General features: G+C 43.4%; 1 protein-coding gene across 4 annotated transcripts in view; it reads right to left on the bottom strand.

The window, feature by feature from the left end:
* Window positions 1-25,015, bottom strand: part of DSCAM (DS cell adhesion molecule) — a 587,331-nt gene that overhangs the window by 198,243 nt on the left and 364,073 nt on the right. For all 4 annotated transcript variants that reach the window (XM_075593710.1, XM_075593712.1, XM_075593711.1 and 1 more), the window contains exons 12-14: window positions 8,039-8,238; window positions 4,135-4,231; window positions 3,185-3,313 (exon numbers count right to left, since the gene is read on the bottom strand). In XM_075593710.1, coding sequence (XP_075449825.1) covers window positions 3,185-3,313; window positions 4,135-4,231; window positions 8,039-8,238 — 426 coding nt within the window. The remainder of the gene's footprint in view (window positions 1-3,184; window positions 3,314-4,134; window positions 4,232-8,038; window positions 8,239-25,015) is intronic.

Here is a 25,015-nt window from a genome sequence, read left to right as displayed (position 1 = left end):
AACGCACAACGTTGCGGGAATCTCCCTTCCTCAGGTGCAATATCTACTTTTAAAAGTAAAAGTTTAAAAGTAAATATTTCACTGCAGGAAGGGAGATTCCCGCAACGTTTTGCGTTTGCAACCTTCAAATAAATCGTTTATTATCCTAAACTTTCTTGGGTAAGACTTTATTAGAACAGTGCGGGAAGCGAAGAAGTTCAGCTCCGAGTTTAACTACGTGGCAGAAGTGACATCCCGGCCACTCTTCAGCTGCCTGCTCCTTCCGGAGAAAAAGTACACCCTCTGTCATTATCTAAAGGGCGTGCGGTAAGATTTACAACCTTTATCCGAACTGCAAGACTTTAGATCAGGACTATACCGGATTTACTACTAGAACATTATAAAATAAGAATGAAAAAAACAAATTGGGCGCAGGGGGGTACTGCAGCTTTAAGTGAAGGCGCAGTTCCACTGAGAAAGATCATTACTGTTCAATCACAACATCCTTAACCCCAGGGCAATAGCAACAACACAGGGTCACCCCTTAAGGTTGGAGGAAAGGAGATGTCACCAGCAACAAAGAAAATGATTATTTACAGTAATGGCAGTTACAATGTGGAATTCATTACTCATGGAGACTGTGATGGCAGATACAATAGATATCTTCAAAAGGTTGGACATCTATTTTGAAAGAAAAGGTATACACTATACAGGGATATACCAAATAAGCAAAGATGGCAAGGATGTTGATCCAGGGAGAAATCTGATTGTCATTATTTGAAGTCAGGAAGGAATATTTTTTCCCCTGACATCATTAAATGATACTGTATTTTACTAGGGTTTTTTGTTTGCCTTCCTCTGTATCAATATACTGTAAGTACAAATATAGGATAAAGTATCTGTCATCTAAATTTAACACAGGTTGATTTTGATGGACATAGGTCTTTTTTCAATCCCCATCAACTGCGTAACTGCAACTGTGTAAGGCTGCATCCCCACTAGTGCTGAGCACGTGGCGCTTGCCGATTTTACTTACATATATGTATATATGTAAGTCCGCGCACATGCGTGCACGCTCGTGTGCAGGCAGGCACACTCAGCTAAATAAAAACATTTTTTAACTTTCGAGCACGCTCAACTTGCCCGCAACGCCCAGTCCTCAAAGGCCACGAACAGGTCAGGTTTTAGGGATATCCCTGCTTCAGTACAGGTGGCTCAGTCAACGACTGCAGGGTTATCCTTCAAACCTGACCTGTTGGCGACCCCTGCATTAGATGATGATGTCCAGAGCTTTACATATTATGGGAGCCAGAAACCTCAGTTGAGGGAGCGGAAAATAATATTTGGAACTATAAAATGCAGAAGCCAATGGAAGTACATCCCAATTGCATAAAATGAATATAAAATCAGAAGAACCACTAAATCTATATAAACATTATATCTTTCCAGCCCGACCTCTGAAACCACTTGTGGACCGCCGGACACTTCATTTACAGTACCTGAGCTCAGATCCTAAAATAAGAATGTATTTGTTGCTTACATCAAGGCTAACAATATCTACAAAATATTTGTGCCACATCCGAGTGCCAGTCATTTTAACCCATTCATTCACTGCCAGAGTAATTTGCACTGCAGTCCCTCCCTACTCCCAAGGACTTAAAGAGGAGCTGCAGAATTTTAAAGGTCCGTCTTTGGCATTGCTGACCTATCCGATTATACACATGCATTTTCCCTGATGCTGAAAGATGGGTCGGCTTTACTTATGAGCCGCCTGTTGGTTTAGTCAACTGCTGATCTAGCAGAAATATCTGCTTACCTTGTACTCTTTCACTATGTGACACCAGCCTGTGTCCCCTGCAGCAATTCAAGTAGGTCACTGCATAGTCAGATGCTTAACAAGTCATGCATTTCATCCACAGCCACCCTCATGAGGCTGCAGTTTGGTTCTGGACTCTGCTGTTAAGGTGAAGTGTCACCACCATCATTAGCAAGCACTTTGTGTATCTCCCCACTGCACTAAGGGCCTCAAAGCTGTTCCCCCACTCAGGCAAAATTAAAGTAAGGAAATACCAGCAACTGCATTACAATAATCAGCCCCCGGGTTCCCATGGCAGCTAATTGAAATCTGAAGACATCTTGGATAAGAGGTTACTAAGAGTAACGGACAAATACTATACAGATCAATAAAAATAGACTACTATGCAACCCTTTGGCGGTTCGATGACATGCCCTGCACGAAATTATGAGAAAAAATATTGATCAAGTGCTCTGCCCCAAAACGTTTTCTAAGGTTTAATTCGACCTGTTCACTGCGAAAGTGGTAAATGTCCTTATAGAAATCCTTACAGTGACAATGTGGCAAACCTTCCTACATTTGCAAAATCAATATTAAAATGCACAACTTACTTTGTGCTGCAGTATTTTACAAGTCTTAAAATGCTAATCTGGTAGAGGATGGGAAACTGTTACGAAGTCTGATCAAAAAGGTTCCTGGGGAACAACTCCATGCTTTAAAGGCATAATGGGGTACAAGCATGTAATTTATTAAAGCAGAAATCCCCCCTACTTTTTATTGATATCTTCGCACATTCTTAATCACGTTGTCTGTTGGAGCAGAACTGCACTATTCAGATCCAAGAACCCCGCAATTCCTTAGATATGTCAATTTGAAAATACCTGTAAAGTACCAGTTCGGTAAAATCAAAATGGCTTCCAGGTCAGCCTCTCCCTGATGAACCAATAGAAAGCAGCCAAGTCATTGAGGCAAGGATTCCTTTCTTTTATCGTGTTCCCATTATCTGCACACTAAAATGCAGATATCTCAGTAAACGACATCCCAGGAGCAAAATGTGATGTTCTACTACATGGTTCAGAATATATAAAAAAAATAACCATTTTATATTTTGTACAGCGATTCCCACCTATTGTTTTCATCCTGTTTCCAATGCACAGTATTTACAAGTACATGTATTTCTTTGTCAAATTTGGCAGAATATTTAGCTAATGTTTGTGGGCTTCTTTAAAAAGTTTGACAAGTTTATTTAAAAAACAAAACAAAAAAACATTAAAACAACAACACAAAATGGAAACCGAGGACCAGCCGCACTCGGATATTGGCTTGAATTGCGCTCGGATTCTAAAGTTGGTTCCGATCTCCCGAAAGTTCGGATTGTGATCCAATCCTTAATCATTCTATAAATATTACCTGATTTGTTCTTGCATTCAATATCATAGCCTGTAATTGGGCTGTTGCCATCGAATCCCATGGTCCATCTGAGGGCAATGCTACGAGCCCTAACTTCTCGGATTTCTATTTCGGGTGGATCAGGGGGCTCTGATAAAAAAAAAATAGTAATACATATACACATATATAGTTTTTTTAGGCACGTACTTTAGACAACCTCACACCACAAACTCCTTGATGAACATATAGATGTATTTGTGAAGGAGATGGAGTTCCTCTCAGGTCAGAGGGTCTCCAAGTTATATACTGGTGTGAAGGCAGATTCATTGTATTACTTCTCACAATTCCTTGGTAATAACTATATATTCTATATTTTAAAAGTACAGGTATACATGCATGTATAGGATCATGGTTTCCATATTAAATTGCCCTCGAATACCCCATCTTTCTACAAGTCCATCTTTACAATTAGATTGTCAACCCAAAAAAGAAAAGCAATAAATATTGGTAGGGTTATAGAAGTAGATAAGGAGTTGGGAACTCACACACTGTGGGACTCACAGCCACAGTTACTCCCCATCTACACTTTACTTTAAATTACCTTTTCCATTTTTCCAAAGTAGACTCAGAGGCAGACCCATTATACCTAATTAGGGGGTACCTGAGCCATCCCTGGTGCCACAGCTGCAGACGCTCCATATTACCAATTTTATTTAAGGTCACGTTTTTTATTTATTTCACATCATCACTTCACTATTGTATTGATTGTAGTTGCGCACTTATTTTTTCACAAGACCCATTATCAGCCTTTTCTGATCTTTCTCTCACAGAAAAAAAAAGAACCTTTCATTTCTGTTTGTGTTACAGTACCTCCGGTACGTACCAAAAACAGAGTGATTGATGTTGGCGGCAGGGATTCTTAAAGTAAAAGTTCAGCATTTGCCTATTCTACACTTTGATATTTGACGTACCTTGCACTGTAAGTTGAATTATTCCTCGATCCTCCCCAAAGGAATTGATCGCGTGGCATGAAAAAAAGCCTGAATCTTCACGGACAGTCGGCAAAATCTACATGAAATATGGGAAAGATAAAAACAGAACTAAAAACGCTAGACCTTAGAGGAGCGATCCAAGCAATATCCTACGTGTGTTTTATTTTTAAACAAATCAGTCCAGTAGTACGCATTAGATAATACTTAATATCTTTTTTTATTTTAAAATTCATCTCAATGCCATTTTAATATACTGTACCGTACTGAGCATCTTTAGATTTCTGTAGCCGGTATTAGCTCACTTCCCCAGCAGTGCAAGATCTTTGTAACACTTTCCTGTTTGGGATAATGTGTTGCCAATATTCCCAGGTACTTGATAGCAGAACATACATACACACATACTGTACGTACATACACACAAAAATATGTTGGTAGGATGAACTCAGAATTTGTTGAAGCAACGTGGCTAGCAACTGAAGTACCTGGAAGATCATTGAGGAGGCCTTCATCTAGTAGTGGATCAACACACACTGCATGTGCATCTATGTAAAGATTTCATAAGCTCTTCTTGTTGTGTAATGGAGTTGTGTAATGGAGTTGTGTAATGGAGTTGTGTAATGGAGTTGTGTAATGGAGTTGTGTAATGGAGTTGTGTAATGGAGTTGTGTAATGGAGTTGTGTAATGGAGTTGTGTTCCTCCTCCTCCTCCTCCTCCTCGTGTTCCTCCTCCTCCTCCTCGTGTTCCTCCTCCTCCTCCTCGTGTTCCTCCTCCTCGTGTTCCTCCTCCTCCTCCTCGTGTTCCTCCTCCTCGTGTTCCTCCTCCTCGTGTTCCTCCTCCTCGTGTTCCTCCTCCTCGTGTTCCTCCTCCTCGTGTTCCTCCTCCTCGTGTTCCTCCTCCTCCTCCTCCTCCTCCTCGTGTTCCTCCTCCTCCTCCTCGTGTTCCTCCTCCTCCTCCTCGTGTTCCTCCTCCTCCTCCTCGTGTTCCTCCTCCTCCTCCTCGTGTTCCTCCTCCTCCTCCTCGTGTTCCTCCTCCTCCTCCTCCTCGTGTTCCTCCTCCTCCTCCTCGTGTTCCTCCTCCTCCTCCTCGTGTTCCTCCTCCTCCTCCTCGTGTTCCTCCTCCTCCTCCTCGTGTTCCTCCTCCTCCTCCTCGTGTTCCTCCTCCTCCTCCTCCTCGTGTTCCTCCTCCTCGTGTTCCTCCTCCTCCTCCTCCTCGTGTTCCTCCTCCTCGTGTTCCTCGTGTTCCTCCTCCTCGTGTTCCTCCTCCTCGTGTTCCTCGTGTTCCTCCTCCTCGTGTTCCTCGTGTTCCTCCTCCTCGTGTTCCTCCTCCTCGTGTTCCTCGTGTTCCTCCTCCTCGTGTTCCTCGTGTTCCTCCTCCTCGTGTTCCTCGTGTTCCTCCTCCTCGTGTTCCTCCTCCTCGTGTTCCTCCTCCTCGTGTTCCTCCTCCTCGTGTTCCTCCTCCTCGTGTTCCTCCTCCTCGTGTTCCTCCTCCTCGTGTTCCTCCTCCTCGTGTTCCTCCTCCTCCTCCTCCTCCTCGTGTTCCTCCTCCTCGTGTTCCTCCTCCTCCTCCTCCTCCTCCTCCTCCTCCTCCTCCTCCTCCTCCATGTCACCTGTCAAACTAATTTGAATCTCAGCAAAACACGCGTCCATCTCTGTTACTGCAGATAGCGTAATACCTTTCTATAAGGTCATCTATTTTGGGATGGCACTAGATTACTTGGCGATGACAAGCTCGATCCAGCACACATTATCTGCACTGGCCCAAAGTCACCCATTCCCTCCAGTCCCCTTACCACCTCTGTTCCCGGTTCCTGTTTCTTCCCCTCTAATTATGATGTCATCTGTTGTCTTTGATGTCACTTGTTGGGGGATTTTCACTATTTGGTGCCTCTTTATATCTATTTATAGCACCACTGTTATTCTGTTTCCTTTGTCTTGTAAACGTTCAGTTGGGATCAAAATGCTGATACAAATAAATCCTCCCTACTGGCGAATGCCCGACTCTGTCTCTATATACTGTACAGCACGATTGATGGTTTGCAGTGCACCCCTACTACAAGACCATTTAGCCACTTGAGCCCATTCACCTTCTCCATTGGATTTCACATGGGTATTCACTCATGCGTTTATGGAACAGCCCATGCATTTGCTAACATTCTGTGAGCGTTCAATTTAAAGCTACACTAACTTAGGTTGCGCTTACAGTGACGGCGAAGCAACGGTTACATCAGGCTGCCGTCGCTGGAAAAATCAAGTTGAGATGACTTCCAGCGATTGCGACCAAGCCGTCGCTATGTCGCGCTTACTATAAGCGCAAGCGACGGCGGCAATGCATTTGTTTTGACGCGATGTCGCTGGTACTAGAAGTGCTAATGCGGCAAAGATACTTTTAACGACACATTTGGATCTGACAAGACTCTTGAAACTCAAAAAAAAGGGAGGCTGATCTACAGCTCCATAGTGTCTCCCTCTCTGAGTATTACAAACAAAAGAGGATATCCAGAGGGCTTAGAATTAGAGCCTGCAAACAAGGAGGTATAACCCTGAATTCTGGAGTCGATGGTGTGCATATAAGGAGCACAGAGTATACGCCTGGCTGGGGGGTATTAATACTACATCCAACCACATGTCCGCATAGGTCCGTGCCACAACATAAAAGGACACCCAGAGACACACACTCTTTATCCCCCAACAGTGACTTGTTAGAGTGGCATCGGTGTTGCACTTGGCATTAACACTTTTGACAAACCTTTTTTAGAGCCCCAAAAAAGTGTTGTCAAACACCGCAGGCCAAACCCAAGGAGAGTACTCAAGTAACATCCAACATCAAAAACCTCAGAGGTTTCACATAATGTGATGTACAATCTGTCCAATGACACTTTGTTACGCGATATTACACTTTCCCAGAATGCCCCTTTTTTGTGCCTCTTCTGTTTCCTTTGTTTGGAGAAGGTGACAGTCAGGAGTCAGATAATCATCACAACTGCCCAGTGTCTGCTCCACACTGCTTGTACAAGACTACTGATTGCTGGTTTGCAATGCACCCCATTGCTACAAAACAGTTTAGCTAGTGTGCACATTCACTACATACACACACACACACACACACACACTATCTTTGTATTTGTTAGCTTGTTTGTCCTTATTTTATATGTCATTCTGTTTGCACTTTACAAATTATATATATATATATATATATATATATATATATATATATATCACACACATTCATCAAGAGTATCATATCGATATTAAGTCTGCGCCTCAGTCACCTAAACTGAAATAGTCAATACAACCTTAATAACTATATTTATAATTGACCTACACATATAATTAATACACAGGTCCTCTTTCCTTTGGTTCTTGCTCCAATTTTTATTTTCCCTGACACAAACTAGCATTGCAATAGTTATTTTCATACAAGTTTTGTGCCAAGAGTAAGTAAAATGAGCATATATCACCCAAAAAAAAATCAATTATACAGCATGTCTCAGCCAACTATAGTATGCATAGCTACAATTTGAAAAAATAAATACTTTATCAAGTCCTAAAACTCCCCTGTGTGCAGAACACCGATTTAGTAAAAGGGAAGTTTACTTTACAGTATTCTCACATGGTCTTGTGCTCAAGTATTAAGGATTTTTTTTAGATTACATGAAAAGGCGTATAGTTAATTGTTTTGGGCTATTGTAGCAGCTACAGCATGATGCACAATTAAGTGAGTTAATGAAACACACTGGTTTGTGTTATTTTTTTACAGGGAATAAATGGATGTACAGCGCATCCATCAGTGTTTCATGCCACGGCCGTTGTGCTGAAATAGGGTCCCTGTGCAATGCTACATGTTCTCTAATAGTCACACAAACATATCATTCATGTGCTGTACCTGCAGAGTAGAGATCACTTCTTCTCCCACCTCCTTTGTGGACACCAAGTAGCGTGACATTTCAGGGACATTAATCATGCGATCCTCCTTTTCCCAGCGGACTATAATGGGCTTTTCACCATGGGCTGTACAGCTCATCTCCTTTTTCTGACCTTGTGTTGCCAGCGTAGTGTTGGGATAGGAAGTGATCATTGCAGGAACTAAACATCAAAGATAACAAAACAATCAGTGTAAGGAGCATTGCAATAAGAGAAGTTGTACCATGAATGGGCAATCAACAGAGCAGAAGAGAACTCATCTGCACCTCATGTACAGTACTGGTGAACAGAGACCCGAAACACACAGGGGATTTCTCCTTAAGGTCTCCTGTTTAACTGCAGCAATACTACTGCAAACGGCAACAAATCTTATCCTAGTGCATTCATTTAAAAAAACACTGAATACATTAAAGTAGCTAGCCGAGTGCGTTTCAACCTTTTACTCAAGGAATGACAACCGTTTTGGGAATACCCAAGTGATTAGCAGACACACGCGTGCACTTAGCTGTTAAATGAATGATTGATTGGTTTGTTATGCCAAAAATATTTCCTGATTCTCCAAGAAGAGGGTTAAAAAGGCACAAACCAAAGAAAAAACAATTGCATGTCTGATTGTTTGTGTTTTACAGACACGGGGTCTGTCAAAAAAATACTAGGCTCATTTAAAACAGAATTGTCAACACATTTTTAAAATATAGAGTCTACATGTTAAAGAATGTACTTTTAAACCACTGGAGATACACAAAATGAAATCTAAAGTAAACTGTATACTGATGTTCTTTACTAGAGTATAGAGTCAGTGATATCATTGGTGCACTGGAAGGCTGAGGTGTGCTGAAGGTCATTACCAAGATCTAGAATTGAACTCCTACAAGAACATATCTGTACTTGCCCCCCTTTTTTATCTGTACTTACCCCGCTTTTTTAACCTGATGTAGCTGCTAACAAAACCCATTGGGATGTTGAGGTTAAATCGTACAATGGGTGCATGCTGCCATTAAAATAAATATATGCTCTTCTAAAAGTGCACCAGTGTCAAAAGGGGAGCAGATAATCTGAGCCATTGTAAAGTGAATTACTGTAATTGCGGTTCAGAAAAGCTAATGTTTGGTGGCATGGCCTTTTCACATGTCAGAACTGTTGATTCCTAAACATGACAATATTTCAAAATGCAAACCTTACAAAGCAAAGTGAACATGAATAAATTAAAATGGATATGATCATCATTAGCAGTATTTATAGTGGAGGGTAATTGGTGGGCATGGATGAGAAGCGTTTTTATTGTACTGGATAAATATAGGGGTTTTTTTCCTAGCCTTAGCAGAAAAGATCGGGTGATGTGGTTAATTTACTTCTATGCTCGAGATTCTGTACCGATAACCTATATAGCTAACCTTTAGCAGCCATGTGACCCTTGTGATTTATGGGCTTATTAGGTACTGACACATGTTAGAAGGAAGCCCGAAGGCTGACAATGAATGCTGATGACATACTCCCTGGCTTCACTGCACCCAGCTAAAATGCTGTATGGTGTGAGTCGTAGGATGGTTACAGAGATACTGTACAGTGTGTAGGGGGGGGGCGGGAGAATCATGTTTAGTTGACAAATAATTACACAATCTGCACAAATTATAAATTTACTAAGTAAATTGCCACATGTGAAAGGCTTAAAACATTTGTTTTGTGGTCACATTGTAGCAAAATTCACTAGCTCAGCCTGTTGTATAGATATATGCATAGTATGCTGCAAGGTGGGCAAGCGAGTGAGTAGTACGGGACAATACGGGGGGAGGGAGGGGGCCGCGGCACTTACAGAGGCCCGCGCTTTTCCTCAAACCATGTAAGTTAAAAGCCTGGGGGAGCGCGCAAGGCCTCTGTATGCCTCACTTACCTCGTCTTCGGAGGCTTCTGGCGACGCATTGCCATGGCAACGCAAAGTCACATGACATCGTGACGTTAGATGACACCGGACAAAAGGTAAGAGAGGAGTAGGCAGGGGAGTGCTTACAGGGGGGGAGGGGAGCACAGACTAAAAGTTTGCGCACCCCACGTTTAATGCATAGCTCCCTTTCCCCCCTTTCAATTTATAAATAGAAAAATAGGTAGATGTGAAACAAAAAGGGCTCACCTTCAAGATGCGTTGCAGACATTTTATATTATAAATTAGTTCAGTAGTATTAGAGAATACTGACTGCTTTTAAAAAGAAATGAACTCAAGGCCATTTTTAATGAGTTTTAATATGCTGAGCATTCTTTGGTTGCTATAGCAGGTTTTAGCACAACTCCCTAGCACTGCAAGATCTTTAGCAACAAAGTATCACAAACAGGAAAGTGTTGCAGCGTTCCCAGGAGGAGACTGTGGCTGAGATGAAAGCTGTACCAATGTAACCCTTAGTAGCATATGGTTACATTGTAGCTGCTGTATTACACTTACTGAAGGATTGATTCAGCAATGGCCATTATGTGAACCTCGGGGCCTTCCAGTAAAAAAAATAATATCATGTAATATTGTTTTTGTAATTTGTTTGAAGTGTGTATTTCAGTATTAGGTGATAATTATTTTATTTGGACTATTGTTAGTCCAAATAAAAAAAGGTATCACCTAATGTTGAAATACTCATTTACTCTGCACTATCGCAACAGGACCAACACTGCTATTTCTACTTAATACATGTTTGAAGTGTGTGTTATTTGTTACACAGACTTGGCTTGCCAGACTAAGGCCCGATTATTTGGCGAGTTGAATGTCAGGCCGCATCAGGTCTATTCCCTATTAGGCCTCGTCCAGGGTTGCTGCTTGCTGGCGGAGGCGCGCTTCCGCTCGGCACTGAGCCCCTACAGCCGCAATTAGCGCGGCTTTAGTAGGGGCTCGCCTACGCTTCCGCAAGCGTGCGGAGGTGTAGGTCTTAGCAGATTTTTACATTTCAGCGCTCGCCGGAGCGCAGGGCCGGTCACGTGAGCGGTTCACCCAATGAGGGCAAACCAGCTCCGTGACGTCACTGGCCCGCCCCCGACACGCCCCTTGACGGCGCGCTGTCTAAGGCCAGGGAAAGGCCTGAACAGGTCATGTCCTACTTTAGTCACTGGGCAGAGGTGTCATGGCTAGCTAGGCCAGACTCCACTCACAAGTCTGAGCTACAGTAAGTGGAGAAAAAAAAAACAAAGCAATATGATCACAAAAGCAACTCTGCTATTTACATAGATAGGTTATGTGAAGGCTCAGAAGCCCCGGGATAAGGCACACTTTTACAATATGATACCGTTAACTCAAGTTACATTCCTGTACATGAAATGAATACAAAGCAGTGTTGCTGACTGGAAACGGTATAAAATGGAGTTCTTAACATGATAGAATGCCTTCGGTTTTGGCTTACTGCAGTCATATAATGAAGTTACTTTGATTATAAGCATTAATCAAGCACGTGTTTGCCAGCTAGAGCAGGCCTCGTTTGATGTAAAGCTTTAATAGGACTAACAGCGTCTCAAGTGCTTGGCGTCCCTGGCAAAGCATCGTGATCTGATTGAATTTGTCAGGGTAAAGTCTGTGAACAGTTAGGGTTCATATCTTATTCACTTTGAAACGGTTTCAGGTCGTATTATGGGAAAACGGGTTGATTTACTTTGCATAGCAACTATGAATTGTAACCAGGGGGAAAAAAAAGGTCTCTGTCCTCCTAGAACTTGCAACAAACATTGATTTTTGAGATGGTTTAACATTTAGAAACCAGAATCAGCTGCCTGCTAATGACACAACAGAGACAGCCGGATGCCGATTCTTCTATTTCTTTCTCCCGGGCAGACATTCTTTAGAAGTAAATGCGTCTTGTTATTTGCGGTCATAGGTCTTCCCTTCTATTTGCATTGTGAAGGGCCTTCCATGACAATCAGAGAAGACAACAAGTATGGAAGATTAAACAAACACTGATTACCACAGCATAAGCAATGCTGAGTTCGCAGGAATAGAAGACGAACGAGGACAACAGCCTTGGGCCTTTAATTTACTTCATATCAAGGATAGTTCATTGTGTGTTTTTAAAACAAATATAACTAACCTCGCAAGTACAGTAAGGGCTCTGCCATTGCCTGTCCAATTGTCTTTAGATATGGCAGATGGTTCACTGGGGCATTACTGATTTTATATTCTCCTTATTTTTTTCAATGGTTACAGTAAATACGAGAGCTTAGCCAACAGAATTTCCTTTTGTTTTTGATAACACTGAAACATGTATTGTCTTTTAGAAACCTATACAGTAGTTGGAAAGCTCAGCCATATAGACCATATCTAGGTCAAAGGCCATATAAACCACCTTTTCCAGCATTGTATTCATGCGTGTGTGTGTGTGCACGCATGTGCGCGTGTGACAGACCTCAAGCAACAAATTGGAGAACACGGCCAAAGCCAGTAGGAAAGTGGGCCTCTGTATGAATCGCAGCAAGTACAAAGTGATGTTCAACAAATGTGTAAACTCTACATAGATCAAATTATATGTTTAAGGATTCTGCTCGATCCGTGCCGGGTTTTGCAGCCAGTTCGGGTTTTCCATGATTGCCTGCCCTTTCTGCTCAATTTGGCCATTTTGGTTACTGGCAGCCTGCTATATAAGGCTGCACTTCCTGGTGGGAGTCGCAGAGTAAGGTTCTAACGTTTGCAGTTCCTGCTCTCATGCTTTACCCTTTTGTCCGTTTGGATTTCCCTGTTGCTGACCCTGGACCGTGACTTCGCTGCTTTCTGCCTTCCCTGACCCTTTGCCTGTCCCCTGGATTCCGCACCACTGCCGCCAGCCCTGACCTTTGCCTGCTTACCGACTACGGATACTCTAACAGGACTCTGTACCTGGGCTATGGTCGGTTATTCTGCATCCCTACCTCAGCCCTGCGCATCCCTACCACAATATGGAATAGAAATTGAAGTCGTCGTAAACCATGTCTACCTAAGAACAGCAAGTATCAGTAGATGTGAAGCTTTTTAATTAAATCAATAGACGACTGAAGATGGGATATATCACATTTGGAAGAAACAAGACAATCATTTGCTTCAAGGGAACCTTCCACTGTACTACTAGAGGAAAGTATTCAACCAGTGTATTCTATGTGCTTACATATGGTTGTGAAACGTGGACCATAAATGTGAAGATAATTCAGAAGCTTCAGACAAGAAAGAAGTATGGAGAGATGTATGCCGGGTATTACCCAGAGAGACCTGAAAGAATGAATTGGTCTGAAAGCAAACAAAAGTCTGTGACATCACAAGAGTGAAAAAAATGTAAATGGAAGTGGGCCAGACATGCAGTATAGCAGGAAGACATGGCCATCATGGGATGAAGATGGCACTCAACTGGATTCAAAAGGATATCAAAAGTCCAAGACCAGAAGTAAAGTGGGAGGATGAAAGCAGAAAATGTATTGGAGCAATATGAAGAGGCTTGCAATCGCAGTATCTGGAAGATCGGGAGGCCTTCATCCAGTAATGGATTGCCAAGGGTTTTAGATAATGATGATAAATATCCATTTCAAACATATTATATATTTTGCCTTAGTGGAGGGCATTAATAAATGCAAGGAGATGCCACTTCATAAAATAATTCCTGACAGTGAATTAAAATGGCCACTGCCGTTCACATATATTAAGCAAATTAACCAAACTAAATCATTTTTTTAAGTTTCCATAAAATAAAATATTTGTATTAATATCTCTAATAAATGAATGATTTATAACGTAAATAAATATTCTATCACAGCTTAATGCCGGTATGTAAAGCTGCATCCATTCTACAGAACTCCATATGAAAAATCAAAAGCATCTGATTTAAGATAAACTCTGATGGTGAATTCCATTAAATCCACGCAGAAAAAGATCCAAGGGCAGATTCCGAGGCAGCCGGCTGGATTTTTTAGTGCCCAATCTGCCTTCAGATTTCAGTGCACAGATCGGATTTTGCTAAATCCAGTGTGGAAAATCCGCTGATCATATTTTCACAGTTTCATCCGTCTAGAGCTCCCCTCAGATCATCAGGGGTGGGCAGCAAGTACGAGCATTACAATGAAGAAAAACACATAAGCAGCGTAAACATGCAGGGGAAAAAAAACTATTCTTTTGCATGTATTTTCTTCTTCTAACGTCACTAAATGCTCTCAGGGAAAGAGATGCTCCACCCCACTCTACATTACAGCATGTGGCTGGATATGAATTTATCCACTCAGCTTCCCCCTCTACCATTTCACTGCATGCACACACACTATATTTGTCTCCTAAATTTATCAACCCAGCGGTGCACAAACTAGGGGGGGCGCGAGATTTTTTTTGGGGGGGGGAGCGGACAGTTGCAGAGGTCCCGCGCTCTCCCCCCAGGCATTTGAATTAAATGCTGGGGGACCGCGCGAGGTCTCTGCAACCTCTACTTGCTGAGGTTCAGCCGGCTCCAGGACGCGTTACCATGGCAAAAAGTTTGCGGCCCCTGTATCAACCTACTGCGTTCAGGAAATTGAGGCCAAAAATAGCCACTCAAACATGTTATGTATTCATTAGATCCGGTATATCATGTTATATAAAATACTTTAATTTGCACTTTGTTCATATCATGATTGTGCCTTTATTGTATGGCTTGTATCATTCTAGAACTTTACTGGTGCATAACGACTTTATGTGGTCAGGGTACTGTATTTCTCTGTGAATGGCTGCTCAGACAGTGGTTTGCCTTTCTTCACACAAGTTGGCAAAACTGGTGAATACGGAGCATTCACCACTTGTAAAAAATGTCACTAAATGGTCAGCATTCGCTGTCATTTGTCAGGCGGGTGTCTCAAAAACAAATTGCATTCCGGGTGAATATTGAGGGAGATGAGAGAAACACACACAACTTGCTCACCACTTCCTTCATCTCCAGAAAGATTTGCATTCATACATGGTCTGTTTGTGAAATAAAGTAAGACCAACGCAGTGGGAGGCAAAAACATGTCCGCTTGCATTAAACTCAAACAATATATTGCATAATGTTGTTTCACAATATACAAACATACTAACACAGGGGGGGGGGGGGGGAGGCGACATTTCAGGGTCCCTGCATGATCAATTTTCCAACAAAAACTGCAGCGAAACTTTTTATTTTTGGATAGTTTGAATATTAGAAGGTGTTGAGTTAGTGGTATATACATAAATAGAGCCATTGATGTAATACACGGTGTGTGTCCCTCTATTATTTTGCAAATGCCAACGATTTTGTGAAACTTCATGCAGTAGTATGGTGCAATGCTACACACAACCAATATTAAATTATACGGTCCAATAGACCTGATGTGCAGAAAAAGCCAAAACAGAAGTACAAACTTTGGCAAATATTTTCGCAAATATGACAAAAAAATGAAAACATTTTACAACAGTTTTTGCAAACTGAACACTGACACACTGACACACTGACACACTGACACACTGACACACTGACACACTGACACACTGACACACTGACACACTGACACACTGACACACTGACACACTGACACACTGACACACTGACACACTGACACACTGACACACTGACACACTGACACACTGACACACTGACACACTGACACACTGACACACTGACACACTGACACACTGACACACTGACACACTGACACACTGACACACTGACACACTGACACACTGACACACTGACACACTGACACACTGACACACTGACACACTGACACACTGACACACTGACACACTGACACACTGACACACTGACACACTGACACACTGACACACTGACACACTGACACACTGACACACTGACACACTGACACACTGACACACTGACACACTGACACACTGACACACTGACACACTGACACACTGACACACTGACACACTGACACACTGACACACTGACACACTGACACACTGACACACTGACACACTGACACACTGACACACTGACACACTGACACACTGACACACTGACACACTGACACACTGACACACTGACACACTGACACACTGACACACTGACACACTGACACACTGACACACTGACACACTGACACACTGACACACTGACACACTGACACACTGACACACTGACACACTGACACACTGACACACTGACACACTGACACACTGACACACTGACACACTGACACACTGACACACTGACACACTGACACACTGACACACTGACACACTGACACACTGACACACTGACACACTGACACACTGACACACTGACACACTGACACACTGACACACTGACACACTGACACACTGACACACTGACACACTGACACACTGACACACTGACACACTGACACACTGACACACTGACACACTGACACACTGACACACTGACACACTGACACACTGACACACTGACACACTGACACACTGACACACTGACACACTGACACACTGACACACTGACACACTGACACACTGACACACTGACACACTGACACACTGACACACTGACACACTGACACACTGACACACTGACACACTGACACACTGACACACTGACACACTGACACACTGACACACTGACACACTGACACACTGACACACTGACACACTGACACACTGACACACTGACACACTGACACACTGACACACTGACACACTGACACACTGACACACTGACACACTGACACACTGACACACTGACACACTGACACACTGACACACTGACACACTGACACACTGACACACCGACACACCGACACACCGACACACCGACACACCGACACACCGACACACCGACACACCGACACACCGACACACCGACACACCGACACACCGACACACCGACACACCGACACACCGACACACCGACACACCGACACACCGACACACCGACACACCGACACACCGACACACCGACACACCGACACACCGACACACCGACACACCGACACACCGACACACCGACACACCGACACACCGACACACCGACACACCGACACACCGACACACCGACACACCGACACACCGACACACCGACACACCGACACACCGACACACCGACACACCGACACACCGACACACCGACACACCGACACACCGACACACCGACACACCGACACACCGACACACCGACACACCGACACACCGACACACCGACACACCGACACACCGACACACCGACACACCGACACACCGACACACCGACACACCGACACACCGACACACCGACACACCGACACACCGACACACCGACACACCGACACACCGACACACCGACACACCGACACACCGACACACCGACACACCGACACACCGACACACCGACACACCGACACACCGACACACCGACACACCGACACACCGACACACCGACACACCGACACACCGACACACCGACACACCGACACACCGACACACCGACACACCGACACACCGACACACCGACACACCGACACACCGACACACCGACACACCGACACACCGACACACCGACACACCGACACACCGACACACCGACACACCGACACACCGACACACCGACACACCGACACACCGACACACCGACACACCGACACACCGACACACCGACACACCGACACACCGACACACCGACACACCGACACACCGACACACCGACACACCGACACACCGACACACCGACACACCGACACACCGACACACCGACACACCGACACACCGACACACCGACACACCGACACACCGACACACCGACACACCGACACACCGACACACCGACACACCGACACACCGACACACCGACACACCGACACACCGACACACCGACACACCGACACACCGACACACCGACACACCGACACACCGACACACCGACACACCGACACACCGACACACCGACACACCGACACACCGACACACCGACACACCGACACACCGACACACCGACACACCGACACACCGACACACCGACACACCGACACACCGACACACCGACACACCGACACACCGACACACCGACACACCGACACACCGACACACCGACACACCGACACACCGACACACCGACACACCGACACACCGACACACCGACACACCGACACACCGACACACCGACACACCGACACACCGACACACCGACACACCGACACACCGACACACCGACACACCGACACACCGACACACCGACACACCGACACACCGACACACCGACACACCGACACACCGACACACCGACACACCGACACACCGACACACCGACACACCGACACACCGACACACCGACACACCGACACACCGACACACCGACACACCGACACACCGACACACCGACACACCGACACACCGACACACCGACACACCGACACACCGACACACCGACACACCGACACACCGACACACCGACACACCGACACACCGACACACCGACACACCGACACACCGACACACCGACACACCGACACACCGACACACCGACACACTGACATCTTTAGTGGGTGCACATTGTAACAATGTTACTGACGCAGGTGCGGCTATTCATGGCTGAATCTCAGATCAGCACATTGCCCTCTATTTTAAAAATAAGAACCATTGTCGCATGTGAATGCTTCACGCCTGGAGCCTGCCGCTAAGGTGAGAATGTCTGTACATTGGCAAACTCATTAAATCATTGTTTTGACATTCCCTAGTCCCTACCTGCCTGTCCACCCACACTAACCCGGCCCTCCACCAGCCCATCATATCCTGCTCCCTTCAACAATCTACAACTGTGAGAAAGTGGGAGGGGCGTCACGCATGCGCACATCTCAACACTCGCTCGTCGATCAAACGTTAAAACATTTGCTTCAAGCAAATATATAAACATTGGTCAGCGGATGTTATGAGCTTCGCAGAAAGGGAAGGCGAATTTGTAACCACCGAAGGGCAAAGATTCAACCAGAAACCAAATTTAGTTTAAAGCGGCAAAACATGTGCACTCATATGTTTTTTTTTTTAATAAATCCGTTCTGTAATATTAGATAATAATTACGAATTTTTAACATTTTTTATTATTCAACTCTTAATGCTATTTCTAATGAGTTGTAAGGCATCCTTTGATTTCTATAGCACGTTTTAGCCCACCTCCCCAGCAATGCCAGATCTTTGCAACACTTCCCTGTTTGTGATCATTTGTTGCCAATATTCCCAGCAGTTTGAGCTGTAAATTGTAACAATAGATAATGTTACCTTAGTAATATAAGGATACATTGTAGCTGCTGAGTTACACTGACTGAAGCAGCCGTTATGTTGGTAACACCAGAAGGATTTTTACAGATTTATAAGAGGAGCATCAAACGATTGCCAGCTCAGATAAGAACGTAGGTTCAGAGTAACGTGTATTTAACAGAGTAACTGTTTTGTCACATACCACCATGGTCCCAGGAATGTTATACACCATCTATTCTATTAACAATGGTTCCTAAGAGTGTAAACAATTAACATGGAGGCTACAGACATGTCAACTGTGGGAAATTTACAGTATCTATGTTTATGCAACAGTTTCAAGACAATCCTGATATAGTAACATTGAGACAGATGAGGCATTCTGTATTAGCAGCTAATGCGCACGCCTGTGGTTTGATTTTTGGTGCTCGCCAGCATTTGCTTTGTGGGGTCATTTCATCAACACATGGGGATTTAATATATTAATGTGGATATTACAGATAGTGTGCAACACTTTACTTTTTAAGTTTATTTGTACATGTATGTTTATTGATGTTACACTTTCACATTTTTCTTAACATCAGTGTAACACTTGGCCAGGTTTTCAGGATATCCCTGCTTCGGCCTATAACAGAGCCTCTCATTGAGCCACCTGTGCTGATGCTGTGATATCCAGTTTGAATGGGACTGCAGGGACCCCCGCTGTGTTAATCCGATGGGCCATTAAGAATCTCACAGAAATGATGAGGCAATGTTGGGGCATTTACTGTGAGACTGCCCCAGAATCTCCCAGGTAAGTGTTTTAATACTGGTGGCTGCATCTGTTTGTGTCAAACTACATAGAAAACAGCACAGTAGCAACAAATGTACAAAGTTCCCCATAAACAACGGTGAACGCCGTGTCTAAGTTAGCATGCAAATTCCTGCTGGGTGGCTTTATGCTCAGCCTTTGGCACAATTGTGGCATTATTTTGGCAGTTAGTTTTGCTTTGTTGAATTTACTCATCAAACGTGCCGATTGTGTGTGCTATGCAAAAAATAACCTTCTGGATCTGCTATTTATTTAGGACAGAACTGTCCATAGCGGCACAGTTTTGTGCATCTGAGTAAATAGTCCCAACATAGCAGTTACGCGGTTCCTGCCAGCGTACAGTACTTCAGACACTAATTTGGCAGAAAACACACATTTGTAAGGACATGGCTGACATATGTCTCGTATATTAACCCATGCTTAATGGACTAGTCAGTCAGAAAATCTGGCAGCAAGCGCCTTTTTTCAGATGGAGATTCTGCTTTGAACAAAAATAATTATTGTTTGGCATCAAAATTGGAATGCTAATCGTTGTTAGAACTGTATTATCAAAATGTTACAGTGACACAGCTAGGAAAGAGATGTTTCATCTCGTTTGGGATTCGTTCATTACAATATTACTATTGTCTACAGTTTTCTATCAGAGAAATAAAAGTGTGTGACTTATAAAAAATAGAAGTGAAAGCCTCCGAGCGACATTTAACTTAAGACCCCACAAATTGTACGTCGCGGTTCAGGCAAAATTCTAGTCACAGACAAATATGCTAAATGCTTAGATGGTGTAAAAAGATTTGAGCGGATACATGCAATTCTGCCAGCAGCCACCGGGAGGGAGAGAGCGCTATTCTACTACAGTCCCGAGTACTATATATATCCCCTGAAACCCACTTTCAAACACGTGGAGAGACACGTGTGCCCAAAGAGCGGCGCACCTGCGATACATGGAACATGTGCGAATGGGAGGCATTTAAATATAATTTGCATATCCTATTGGGAAATATCACAGGAGTGCTCCTTTATGTGTGCAGGAGTCTCTCCAGGTGAGGGTTGTCCCTTTGTCCCTGAAAGGACTATTGGGATATATAATTACATAGTTACACAGTTACATAGTAGATGAGGTTGAAAAAAAGACATGCGTCCATCAAGTTCAACCTATGCTAAATTCCAATGACAGATACTTTATCCTATATTTGTACTTACAGTATATTGATCCAGAGGAAGGCAAGCCAAAAATCCCCAGTGTTATATCATCTAATGACATCCCATAAGGGGAAAAATAAATTCCTTCCTGACTCCAATAATTGTCAATCAGATTACTCCCTGGATCAACATCCTTCCCATGTTTAGTTATTTGGTATATCCCTGTATACCTTTCCTTTCTAAAATGATCTCCAGCCTTTTTTGAACAAATCTATTGTATCTGCCATCACAGTCTCCTGGGTAATAATTTCCACATTAAAACTGCCCTTACTGTAAAGAACCCAAATGTCATTGATTCAGTTCTGTATGTATATTCTTTTTATTTAAATAGCACTTCACTGCAGTAATAAATGTAATACATAATGGGAATAAGTGCTTCAGACATAAAAGTAATATTAGGAAAAGTTCTCAGCTGAAATGCATCCCTTTCCCTAATGTGTTAGGGTGTATGCTATTAATACTCACACTCATCTTCTATTTGGTAACACTGCAATTACAGTATGTTCGACTACCAAGTTTGCACTGGAAAGTGAAAAGTAGCATACTGTATATGTGTAATGTAGTGAATTCACTTAAACATGCAAGCATTCATGCAAAGAGGCTATCAGTCCCGAGGCACAGAACAATAAGACCAGGATATTAGGATCCTTCACCTGCAAATCTATTATTCATGTGGCGGATCTTGTATAATGTAGAAAATGCACCAATATGTTCTAATGTTGGAAAACCAAACAGGCCCTTAAGAAAATGATGACTCATAACAGATTCAGCAAATGAAACACCAATACAAGAACTCCGACCGGACACTTATCTGACTTACTCGTATTAGACATCAGAGGAAATGTAAAAATACACAGGAGAGAAGCCCATGGGAATTAAAATACATTTGACACCTGGACTCAATTTGAGTCCATTTTGACATCTTGACTCGATTAAATTTGACATCTGGACTGGATTAACAATGGGTTAAATGAAGATCCGGGATTCATGACATTCTGGAAACATTGACAGTAGTTAATTTACTGCACCCTAATTTAAAGAAGGTGTGAACATTACAGCCAGATAACTCTTGACACATCTGCTATTCACCCGCCTCACATCTACTGTAGCATACGTCGCTCCTGCTAATTTATCCAAAGCCTCTCGACACTCCAATTGAGGACTCCCTGCAAAATTTATCTCCCTCCCTACTTATATTTATGATACAGTATATACCACAACCAACAACACATCCGCACATCTGCATTAGCTAGGGCTACACATAATGTGCAGGAAAATTGTGTAACAGCTGTTTTGTACGGTGTACAGGATATTAATAGGAAGAAATGCAATAAATATTGCAGTTGTCTATCTGCAATACAGAGTCATTTTGCTCAACATTTGATGTGCAGTCAATACAATGGCCTAGATTTACTATTTCTACCATTTCTTAAAAATCAGCATTAAATGTAACGCTTTAGTCACTAAAACTTTAATGCTTAGGTACCACTTCCATAATGTATATTTTATTGGTGTGATAAATGTTGAGTAAATTGAATGTCAGTTTTACAAATGAGCATGCAAGCGACCATGTATCACCTAATTACGTGTGCAAATAAAGGCAACAAAATAAGTGACCACACTTATTCACTAAACTCAGATACCTGGAGTTAGGTCTACCTTGCTTATATACATAATGGCCCCTATATACATACACATAGGCAAATCTAACAAGTTGATAAAAATACAAAATGTTAACATGTAGAATACATTTATATAATACCCCTTAGTAGCCACAGTCATGGTCAACCCATGACAGGGTGGCCACTTGTGCTACTAAAGGCTTTCTATTTGAACATACAGTATGGATGTTATGCTTTTTTGGGATGATTAATCAAACCCCAGCACAATTTAGCACACTCAATCCAGTGTCAACTCCTATTCAAGTTAATATGAGTTAACGCCGCCGGATGGAGTGTGATAATCTGTACCATCGCCTGAGGAATCTGCCTCGGGATTTATTTGTAGGGTGTTTATGTTGTTTAGAAACAGAAGTTCAGGAGCGCAAATAGATCCAGGTGCATATGGAAATAAAATAAACATATATAGTGCAATACAGTATTGGTGAAATAATAAATCTGGTCCGTGATCCGTCACATGGTCTGCGAGTGGATTTAGGCAGTGCGGTTATTCTGAGTAAGCAACTCATGTAGGTATCCCAGCACTAACGTAGCTGCGTTCATCAGAGCCGGGTGAAGAGAGTAGGGGACAAAGGGAGGGGAATCCCACATAGAAAACAGAGGAGACCCGGATAGTGCAAATTGCTTTATAATAAAAAGATACAGTGAAAAGATACATGCCACTCACAAGCAAAATGCAAAGGTAGGCGTAGGCACCATCCAGGGTCAGATTCTGGGGTAGGTACAGCAGTTAATCCCTGAGGAAGCTCGAGAGAGTGAAACGCGTAGGGTGGATCTATACAGACATTTAGAGGACTGCTCTGTTGATGGTGGACATTTTGGAAGTACTTTCAGCACTGATTTGGTCCCAGTGTCTCTGGGCTTCACCAACATTCCCTGGGGAACGGCCATCGCAGCTGGAATATCGGTGGGAGAGGGAGTGCATCTTGTCGCAGTATTTTTTATTATAATGCAATCTGCACTATCAGTGTCTCCTCTATTTTCTATGTGGGATTCCCCTCCTTTTGTCCCCTACTCTCTTCAACCGGCTCTGACGAACGCAACTACAGTACGCGAGTGCTTGGATACCTACATGAGTTGGTTACTCAGAATAACCGCATTGTCTAAATCCACTCACGGACCATGTGAGTGAGCTATACATTTATTATTTCCATTATTTCACCAATACTGTATTGCACTATATATTGTTGTTTTATATCCATATGCACCTGGATCTACTTGCGCTCCTGAACTTCTGTTTCTGCCATTCGTTCACGGACTTGGATTGAGCCCATCTCGGGAGCAGCACTTCCTCCAGGGACGGTATACCTTTCATTATAAGATTTAATTCAGACGTGTGTTCAGTATAATCACCTTTAATGATATTTGTGCTCAATTTTGTTCTGTTGTGTTTATGTTGTTTAGAAGCCCCCTTTGGTGACAGAAGGCAATCATTTGCAATTCACTGGCATCAAATGGGTTAAATAATATGCTGCCATAGGCCTTTGGAAGAAGTCCTGTCCTGGTGTTCACATTTTAGGGTGTGCAGATCTTTAATTGCACATTGAGTCATACAAGGAGTTAAATAGAAGTGGAAATACACAAAGATATATGCTCGATAGCCTTGCCTTTGGAGACAAAGAGAATCCGCCATACCAAGGTTAACCTCGGAAAGCAGTACAACCATGGCCCAGTCTGCATTACGCTTACTCTTCTCCCACATACTTCTCAGCAGCCTCACTTTTATACATACTGTAACGTCGGTTTATTGTCTCACTGGCCAGGAGCCAACGCAGAGACGAGTGAATCTGCCCACATCGGTTTCCCAGATTTTCTCGCATTTTCCCCGCAAAACCCGTTTCACGGTGTAAAATCCACGGACAGATTTGGTCAGTTTTAATCTGCACGGATTCATCAAAATCCGCCATTGGATACAATCCGTTGGCGGAATCTTAAGGATTCAGAAAATCCACCTACAGGTTGCAGATTCCGCAGAGTGTATTGGTAATAAAAACAAATTACAAATCGGCAAAACGCAAACTACCCCTTTTTTTAGATGGATCCACGGAAATCTGCAAACCAAAGGAACCGGCAGATCTGATCTGGCTCCAAATCCGCCCCAAAAAAATGCCCATCTCTAGTGGTAACTGCCAT

Source organism: Ascaphus truei, chromosome 3 (genome assembly GCF_040206685.1).
Source record: "Ascaphus truei isolate aAscTru1 chromosome 3, aAscTru1.hap1, whole genome shotgun sequence".
Classification (NCBI taxonomy): domain Eukaryota; kingdom Metazoa; phylum Chordata; class Amphibia; order Anura; family Ascaphidae; genus Ascaphus; species Ascaphus truei.
Note: the sequence above shows the minus strand (reverse complement) of the source record. Positions and strands in the feature narration are given on the sequence as shown.